This window comes from Orycteropus afer, unplaced genomic scaffold (genome assembly GCF_000298275.1).
Source record: "Orycteropus afer afer isolate SDZICR_OR568_19922 unplaced genomic scaffold, OryAfe1.0 scaffold00174, whole genome shotgun sequence".
Classification (NCBI taxonomy): domain Eukaryota; kingdom Metazoa; phylum Chordata; class Mammalia; order Tubulidentata; family Orycteropodidae; genus Orycteropus; species Orycteropus afer.
Genome location: NW_006921761.1, coordinates 4,159,249 through 4,168,180, shown reverse-complemented (window position 1 = coordinate 4,168,180; position 8,932 = coordinate 4,159,249). Strand labels below are relative to the sequence as shown.

The 8,932-nt window shown below is 60.0% G+C and overlaps 2 protein-coding genes across 2 annotated transcripts; both read right to left on the bottom strand.

The window, feature by feature from the left end:
* Positions 1-701: 701 nt before the first annotated feature.
* On the bottom strand, positions 702-3,581 carry STOML2 (stomatin like 2). Its single transcript, XM_007946921.2, has 10 exons — positions 3,537-3,581; positions 3,185-3,322; positions 2,657-2,756; positions 2,473-2,531; positions 2,281-2,382; positions 2,013-2,147; positions 1,717-1,861; positions 1,539-1,618; positions 1,230-1,358; positions 702-839 (listed from the first exon to the last, which is right to left on the bottom strand). Exons 1-10 carry the CDS (start codon positions 3,579-3,581, stop codon positions 702-704), a joined length of 1,071 nt encoding a protein of 356 aa, XP_007945112.1.
* Positions 3,582-5,556: 1,975 nt separating this feature from the next.
* FAM214B (family with sequence similarity 214 member B) lies at positions 5,557-7,990 on the bottom strand. Its single transcript, XM_007946920.2, has 7 exons — positions 7,097-7,990; positions 6,937-6,995; positions 6,643-6,748; positions 6,360-6,518; positions 6,087-6,155; positions 5,828-6,003; positions 5,557-5,710 (listed from the first exon to the last, which is right to left on the bottom strand). Exons 1-7 carry the CDS (start codon positions 7,988-7,990, stop codon positions 5,557-5,559), a joined length of 1,617 nt encoding a protein of 538 aa, XP_007945111.1.
* Positions 7,991-8,932: the final 942 nt, after the last annotated feature.

Below are 8,932 nucleotides of genomic sequence, written 5' to 3'. Positions count from 1 at the left end.
ACCTCTTCCCTGTGTCCTTCCCTCCATGCTCTCCCGCGCCGAGCTGTCTCCCTGTGCACACACAGCCCTTCTCTTCTCCTGTGACTGATTTCTCCAAGGAGTGCATCTACCTGATGTCAATGTTCAGCTTATGATGACCCTTTGGTTTGCAGCCAAGTGCTTTAACCACTGCCCACCAGAGTTCCTGGGCACACAGTAGGCACCATTCAGTGTTTTTTGGAATGAGGCGTATCCTCAGACTCAGCATCAGGCCGTACTACCCTGCCTGGCAGTACTCTCTCCCACAAACATCCATTCCGCAGACACACACCCCACGCCCCTCAGTAGGAGGGGTCCCACACTGTAGCTGGCAGCCCAGTGCACAAGTGATTCCACCTCCCACCCTAACCAACAGCTTCTCCTGAAGGTGAAGACGGATAGGGAGCGTTCACTTCACGTGTGGACCTTTCAGCCCACGGAGCCATCCACTCCCATACCCCGACATGGCGGGAGGCAGGCCCAGACATCCAAGGGAAATGCCAGGGGCTTTTCCAACATCACTTCCCAAACAAAGAGGACAGCTTCTGGTTTGCACGGTGAGTTTATTACATGATTCAAGTTCAAATAGAAAAATGGAAACCGAGATTTTGGCAGGGAGGCCACAGATGAAGTCTGGAAGGCCACTGCCCAGACTGCAGCCTCGCTGGCCACGCGTGGGGCCGCTAACTCAGCTTGACTCGATCGAACTCCTCATCGAGACTTCCGTCCGCGACCTGGCCGTCTCTGCCACTCCCGTTGGAGACGGGGTCCTGGGTCCCTGGGCCTGGTGCCTTGGTGAGGGCTCCGTAAACACCCATGGCCTGAGAGGGACAGAGAGACAGAGAGCCATGAGGACGGCAGGCAGAGGGGATGCCCCCCAGTGGGTAAAAGGATCAGCAGGCTTATTTTTCCTTTGTTCCTCTGTCAAGCCTCAGTCTTAGCACGTTTTGAAGTTGGTTCTAGTAACTTTACAAATTTTCTCAGAGCAGGCAGACCCTCAGGGTGCTGGCACCCATGTTTCCAAAAGGTGTCTCAAGATCGTCCCCACACCCCAGGGGTGAAGCAGGGGTCTTGTTCTTAGAGATTCACTCTCTACAGGGATGGGTGGGAGGTCTCATGCTCACACCACCGAAGGCCGCCATGGGACGTGAGTGGTGCCACCTCTGATCCCGGCACTGGTGCTTTGTGCCAGGTCCCTGGGGCACTCTAACCTGGGCCACCATGCTGGTCACATCACCGGGATTGGAGGGCAGCAGGATGGTGTTGGAGTCCTTGGCCAGTTTGGAGAACGCGCTGACGTACTGTTCGGCCACGGTCAGCGAGGCGGCTGCGTCTCCGTTCTGTGGTCACGGGGGTGAAACCAGAAATCAGACTTGGGGAGGGAGAGTCTGTGCAGCCACAGGACAAAGGACGTGTCATCTCGTCACCGGTGTTCACAGGCAGGACCCCCTCTAAGCCTGGGAGACGGAGCCCCTTGTACTGTCAGTTCTGTCCCCCACTCCCACCCAAACGCCTCTCACGTGTTGTGTCAGAGCTGCGGCCAGGATCCGGATGGCTTCAGCCTTAGCCTTGGCCTTGGCCAGAACCGCACTGGCCTCTCCTGGAAGAGGGACAAAGCGTGGGACCCCAGCTGCCTGGGCCAGCACCCACTATGACGCCCAAGCCGCGCTGCTCCCTCACCCTCCACACCCCGCTGACCTGCTGCCTGATTTATCTGCTCTGCCTTTTCTGCCTCGGAGGCCAGGATCTGGGCTTGCTTCTTCCCTTCAGCCACGTTGATGGCTGACTCTCGGGTCCCCTCAGATTCTAGAACGGTGGCCCGTTTCCGCCGCTCCGCCTCCACCTGGAAGTCCCCAGCAAGCCCATCAACAAGAAGCTAGGGGAGACTGTCACACAGATTTCCAAGGAGCCCATCACAATAAGGAAGGGAGTCCTGGTCGCTCTGGGCCCGGAGGACCGGGAGTTCCTCCTCCCCATCCCTCTCCAGCCCCCACCTGCATCTGCATGGACTCTTTCACCCGGGGCGGCACGTGGATATCCTTGATTTCATAACGGAGACAGCGGATGCCCCAGCAGTCAGCAGCCTGGTTGATGGCATCCACAATGCTGGCGTTCAGGGACTCCCGCTCCTGGAAGAAGAGGCCTCAAGTCACCACTTAGGGGCCTAAACCAAAGGGCCTGGGACCAATCAGAACCCCCAGGAAGGTCCGAGAGCACCTGGCACCTGTCTTCAAACCCTAACTGCGGCTCGGGTCCCCTTACCCGGAAGACTTTGTCCAGGGAGAGTTTGCCAAGTTCTGATCTCATGGTCGTCTGAGCCAGCTGCGTGACGGCATACTCAGGGTCTTCCACACCATAGCTTGCCTGAAAGGGCCATGGTGAGGGTGACGAGCTTGGATGTGTGTTCTAGTGAAGCAGGCCGATCAGGAGGTGGAATGAAGCAGGGGTGGGTACCTTGTAGGGGTCCATGATGCGCAGATAAAGGACCCCATCGATCTGCAGAGTCACGTTGTCTACGGAACCGGGAGAGAAAGGGGGAAGTCAGGCCGCCAGGTCCCACCAGCTCCTCCTTCCAAGGTCCGGATCTTCAGCAACATTCCAGTGGCGTCAGAGCACCGTGTCACCCCGAGCCCCTCACCCAGAGTCACAGCCGACTGCTCGGGCACGTTGATGACAATCTCCTTGAGGCTCTGCACATAGCGGATCCGGTCCAGCACAGGGATGAGGACGTTCAAGCCCTGGGAAGAGTCACGGGCTCTCAGAGGGACAGGGACTCTGGTGCTGGGGCCTGAGCTGGGCCTGGAGTGGGCAGGGCATCATCAGACGGACACTTGGCCGAGAGGGAAGTCAGAGGATTGGGGTGGTCACCAGACAGGGGAGGAATGGGAGCCTGGGCCTCTGATGGGAGCGGAGGGAGGGTCATGGGGCCAGAAGCCAGCAAGGCCCCCTCTCTAAGCTGATCGGTGGGGCCGCGGGGATGGGTAGGGAGATTCCCAGCACGCTAGGTCAATGGGAAAGGGGGCAAAACCTGGATGCTGGTCCCGCCCCTGCCAGGTCCGCCCCGAGGGTTCCCTGTGCATCACGGGGGTGGGCAGATGCTTCTCAGGACCCCCCACCCCCCTTCTGAAGGATGGGGGTATCAGGTGGCCCTGATAGAGGCTCTCACAGGCTCCAGAATCCGGTGGAACCGGCCCATTCGCTCCACCACCCAGGCCTCCTGCTGCGGTACAAACAGTACCACGGTGTTTCGGGGCAATCCGGAGGAAGCGCGGCGCGGCGCGCGACCAGGAGCCAGCACAGAGCCCTGGAGGGAAGACGAGGGTGAGCAGAGACCCCAGGCGGCAGGGCACCCCGCTCCCCAGCTGCGAGCCTCCAGGGTCCTCGGAGCGTGACTCACGTGGGAGAACCATGACCTCTGACCCCCGCTCTCCCCGCAAACTCGGAATCCTGCTCTTTCCCAGCTGAGGACCCGGGTGATCCCTGACTCGACCACTGGAAGAAAGCAGCCTTGCTCTCACCCTCAGTAATAGGCCCCCAGTCCCCCGCGCCGCGCGCGCCAGCATTTCCCACGGCCGCAGACACCTCCGGAACTAACGAGACGCGGAGCAGAGCGGTCCAGCCCGAAACTCAGACCCGAGTGCTTCCTGCTGCGGCCCCGCCCCCGGAAGTGCTTCCGGCGGTCCCTTCCCCATTCCACAGCCCCCTGATTAGTCGTTCCTGAGGAAAGGCAGCCCTTCAGGAGGGAGACCGAGGTTGGAGCTTGTTTCAGCTCAAGATCCCGAGCACGGTGGCCGAGATGGAGGCTATTTCCCGTCGGCACGTGGCCTCCAAACCCCTCTCACCGAGCTGTGTACCCACACCCAAGACGGAGTTTACCCTCGGGAGCGTACGATCTCTCCATCTATCACCATAGCGACCAGGGGACTGGAGCCGACTCGTTGCCATGGTTGCCATAGTGCCATTCTCTGATAGTCCTGCTGTGTTGTACCCAGCCCTCCCACTGGGGACTGACCCCATTCCCGTTGCCATGGTGATTGGGCCTCGACTTTCCCCTCCCCTCCTTTCTCAAGGCATCACAGGCATTTACGCGGCTTCCCTGTCAGGGTCTGTCCCCTTGCGTGCAGAGTCCGCCACACAGCCCGTACTCAGCCTTGCCTGGGGCATGTGGCTCTGCACACATCACATGTCCAAGGCACATTCTTGGAGAGGTCTGTCTAGTCACTGTTTGATGTATGAAGGTACTGAAGCCCAGAGGGCCTCAAGCTACTAACACAAACAGTATGCAGATTGACATGCAGAGTCCGGTTCCTGGGGCTGACCCCCACACACCCCTTCCCACCACCCCAACTCATTCCCTGAAATGAGAAAGACCCGGCCCCAGCCCAAGATCTCCTGTCACCTCTTTGAAAGGGCGAAGTGCCAGCTCCAGTTAAGTCCTTCATCCCTCTTCCCCATAATCTCCCCAAAAGAAAAAGGCTTAGTTCAAGTTTCCAAACAAGATTTTATTCTTTTTTTTTTTCTTCTAAAAAAAAGTACCAGGTACATTTTTTCTTCCTGTTATTTTTCAAGTTTCAGCAAATGGTTGTTCCCCTCAGCCCAACCCCAGGAATCAGTGCTGAGGCCGGGCCGGAGGCTGGTGTGGGGAAGAAGGTCATTGGGAACCACATGATTGAGTTTGAGGGTGCCCCTCACCCCAGCTGAGGTAGGTGGGTCAGAGTCTGGCCAGGTGAGAGGAGTCACCCCCATCCTTAGCCCTGACTCTGCCCTTGGAAACCTTCCTCAGTCAGGGCTTCAAAGCAAGGAGACTTGGGCGGGAGGAGAGAGGCAGCTGGAGTGCAGAGCCCTAGGTGAAGGGTGCTTAACACCCACGTGTGCATGTGTGCACGCCCTCTGTCCCTCTCACCCACACACACCACATGCACACACAAGCTTGTGCACACTTGCACACATGTAAGTTGGCTTTCAGAGATGGGTCAGAAGGTAAGAAAAGTGAAAGGAACAAGGAAGGACAGGGAAGCTGAGGTTTTGGCTAGTAACTCAGTCCTTCTGGGAGAACCCCTCTGTCCCCACATCAGCCTCTTCAACTCCTGAGGTTGGAGGGACATACGAGAGTGGGAAAGGGGAAGGGGCAATGCCAATTATCAGGTTTGGGAGGTCACCAAGGCAATCCAATTTGAATAAATTATAAATTAAAAATAAATAAAGTAAAAAGTGGTCCCTGCCCAGGACAGGGAGGCAACGGCTGGCATGACTTGCCTGGGAACTGGGGACATCTCAGGGTAGCTCTGGTTCCTCCCCACTGCCTAAGCTGGCCTGGGAGACCCAGGGGAGGGGATGGGCACGAGGAGGACCCAGAGAAGGGCAGGGGGGGCAGGGGCAGAAGCTTTCAGTGCCCAAGTAACCGACTCGGGCATGAGCATGGCGAGAGCTTGAATTCAAGCCTGGAGGGGCTCTCGCCACCTCGCCACGTGTCTGCTGTGTCCCGGATGGAATGGGACGGGCAGGGCCTTGGCCCACAGGGGTCCAGAGCGCTGGCAATCAGGGCAAAGGTGAATAACGTGGATTGTGAGGGGCTTCAGTCACGGCCTGCAGTTCATAGGGGAGCCCTGTGTCCAGCTCCAGGCTCCGACGGGAAAAAAGAAGACGGATGTCTCCATGCAGGCTTAAGCGACCTGAGCGGGAGCTCCGGAACCTGGAAGAGGACAGCGCAATCAAAAGGGAAGAATCCAGGCAGCGGAGAAGCCGGGACAGACCCCTTCAGGCAGGGGCTGCCGGGGCTTCCCGAGTTCGGCCTGGGCTCCGTCCTTACCGGAGGTGCAGCAAGTAACAGAGGAGACGGCGGCTGGGGCTAGCTTTTCCCTCCTCACCCACAGGCACCAGAAAGAGGCGATGGCGCAGGAAGGTCATGTGGGCAGCAGGCATGTCAGAGAAGTCAAAGGTCACAAGGAACATCTTCACGACGGTCTGGTTGGGGTTAAATAAGGTCTGGGGACAGGACAGGCAGGGTTGGTGGGGCCTGGGGGATGTTCTTCCCTCTCCCCCCTCTCGTTCCCTCAGAGCCGACTCACCACTTGGATGGTACCCGCCTTGGGCACGCTGTAACCCTTCCTCCCCAGGGGGTTCAGGTCCACGACGCCCTGGGAAAGCCACGGAGCCATCAGCTAAGGTGGGGGCTCGGGAGCCCTGAACACGCCCCTCCCCACAGTCTCTTACCCTGAGGCCTGCCCCGTTCCACACTAGCGTGCTCCCCGCCTGGCCCTGACTCTCCTAGGTGAGGGATGCCTCCTACCCTCGACCCCTCACCCTGCCGACAAGCTGACTGAGTTGGGGTCAGGTCATACCAGGAAGGGGGCCGGGGCGTTTTGCTCAGAAACATCAAAGGAGGTGACAGTGACAGGCAGAGTGACATGTTGGGGGCAATAGGAGCCACTAGCTCCAATCTCTGCCGTGAAGCCCTCGATGTGGCCAGATGGTGCGAAGCGTCCTCGAAGCAGTGACTCCTAGGGTTGGGTGGGGGAGCAAACACGTCGTGGAGGGCTCTCTCTTTTCCTCACTCATCCAAGGCATGTGCCACCATCCCACTCTCCCCAGGACCCCCCAGTCACAGAGCCCAAGGGGAGCTACCTCAAAGTTGCCCAGCAGGGTACGGCTGACAGCAGGGGTAGGAATAGGGGAGGCACTGGGGGGGCTCAGCATGCCTGGCCCCTTCCGGAGGCTTCGAAGGGAGCTCCTGGTAGGGGAGGGGACACATAGTGGGTTGACTTGAGATACTCAGGGATGCCCGCTCATGTCCTTGGGCCCCACCCTTTGCTACTACTAGTGCTCCTGCCCTGGGGTCCTCTATCCCAGGTTAGAAGGGAATTACAGACTCCTGTCCCCATGTTCAGTGACAGGGCAGAAGGAGAGTCGGTCACTTACGGCTTGAGGCGACGGGCACCTTTCTGCCTCCGCCCCATAGGACTGCAGTCTGTTGGGTCCTGTGGAGAGGAACGCAAGGTGGGCGGCGGCCAGGGCTAACGGGCAGGGAGCTCATTACAGGCATCCCCTTGAGAGCAGACCCCCTCCCCACCTGGCTTACCAGCACAGGCTCTTTGAGCCCAGGCAGCAGGTGGCTCCAGAAGGGTGTGGCTTTGGCATCAGAACTGTTGGCAGCAGGAGGGTGGCCCAGGGCTCCCCGGCGCCTCCGAGGGGCTGGCCCCTCATCCTCAGAGTTGACCCCCAGGGCTTCTCCAGCAGGAAGCAGCCTTCGCTTGGTGGGGCAGGGGCCTGGAGGGCCGGGGCCAGGGGGGGTGTGCTCGGGACTGTGCCCATTGGCAGTGCCAGGGGACTCCCTAGGCCAGGGGCTGCTCCCATTGTCGACCCCAGCCACTGGGCTCTTAGCCCCTGTTTGTGCAAGACTGTGCAAGTCAGTGTCAAGTGTGTGCGGGTGGCCCGGAGGGGCTGGCCCTGGGGACTCCCCCAGGCACCCCTGGCCCCCTGGGTCTGGAGCAACCCAGTCTCTGGTGTGCAAAGTATTGCAGGAAGCATTTGATGGGGGCCACTGGGGGCTCGGGGGCCCTGAAGTCCAACGCGAGCTGGAGCTGCTTCCCTGCTCCACAACACGGAGGCCGCGGTGGCAGAAGTGCTGGCTGGCCAGGCCCAGGCCCAGGCCCAGGCCCTCGGGGCCCAACAGGCCCCCGGTAGATGGTTCTTCTGGAGGTGGTCCCTCTCTGGCCCCCAGCCCAGGGCCTCTCTTCAGCTCCCGGGTACCCTCAGGGGGCGGGGCTGGCCGCTTCAGGGTCCTGTGAGGCTCAGAGGCACCAGCCGGAGGGGCAAAGATGGATACCTGGTAGACGCCGGGGGACGCCGCCCCCCCTGCTGGGCTGTAACCCATGAGCAAACCACCCTGGAGGGGCCCCTGCCTGACAGGAGGCTGGGAAGGGCCAGCCTCTGGCTCTGAGGATGGAGACGCCTCCACCTGCACGTGGCGCATGAAGTCCCCCTTGGGTCAGGGGGCCCCCCCCACACGGTCTTTATGCTGGGGCCGAGCTGGGGGGCCTGGGGACATCTGTGAGAGAAGAGAAAAGACAGTGGTCAGGAGAATCAACAAATCTTCTCCCTCCTGGCTGAGTTCCAGACCCCCCCCCCGGCCTGCAGAGATGAACCTGAGGGGCCCTGGGGGTGGAGGTGTTTGAATCCCCAGATGGAGGAATGCCACAGAGACCACCCCCAGAACTCCTGAGAGGTGACTTGTTTGGCTCAGGTTTGTCCCAGACCTGCTGGCCCCTTCCTTTCCTTGGCACTCACCCCGATGAACAGGCCTCGAGCCTAGCTGATGTCTCGCTGTCCTAGCTGGCAGTCTGGCCCATGCCCGCTGCACTGGCAAGGTGACTGCCACCATTCCGTGCAGCTCCTGGGCTCAGTGGGGCCCTGAAGAGAGAAGACACGACCTAAGCCAGGACCCCTGGCGGCTCTGGTCAGGCCCCTCTCCAATCATGGGCTAACAGGATGGCCACGGACGTCCTTCTCCCACTTACGCTCAGCAGAAACAGACGTGGCTGGGGGTCCAGGGCCCGGTGGGCTGGGCTGGGCTACCTGTGGGGCGGGTCAGAGGCCAGACTTGGCTCGAAGTATTAAGGATGTGGGAAGAGAGTGGAGGCAGGATGACCACTTGCCAGGGCCACTATTATGGGGACTCCTTCTCTAGGTGGAGATGGGACAAGATACCCTAAGACCCAGGAGACCATGTCCAGCTGAAAGGTGGCCAAGGCAAAAACTGAGTTCTTCCCCCTCAAGGCCCCTTAGCCATATAACCCCTTCCCATCTGTGCCCAAAATGACAAGAGGCATCCCGGAGCCCCAGGGCAGAGGTAACGCAGGCAGACGCTCAGAACCGACACAGGTACAAACCTCAGGTCAGTGCAAACAAAGCTGGC

Coding starts and splice junctions, on each gene's coding strand:
- STOML2 (XM_007946921.2), bottom strand. CDS start 3,581: ATGCTGGCGCGCGCGGCGCGGGGGACTGGGGGCCTATTACTGAGG. Junction 2,757..3,184: donor TCCACCGGATTCTGGAGCCT/GTGAGAGCCTCT, acceptor GACTCTTCCCAG/GGCTTGAACGTCCTCATCCC. Junction 2,148..2,280: donor CCCTGGACAAAGTCTTCCGG/GTAAGGGGACCC, acceptor CTCTTCTTCCAG/GAGCGGGAGTCCCTGAACGC.
- FAM214B (XM_007946920.2), bottom strand. CDS start 7,990: ATGCGCCACGTGCAGGTGGAGGCGTCTCCATCCTCAGAGCCAGAGGCT. Junction 6,749..6,936: donor GGTGCCCGTCGCCTCAAGCC/GTAAGTGACCGA, acceptor CTCCCCTACCAG/GAGCTCCCTTCGAAGCCTCC. Junction 6,156..6,359: donor ACGCCCCGGCCCCCTTCCTG/GTATGACCTGAC, acceptor TGGCTTTCCCAG/GGCGTCGTGGACCTGAACCC.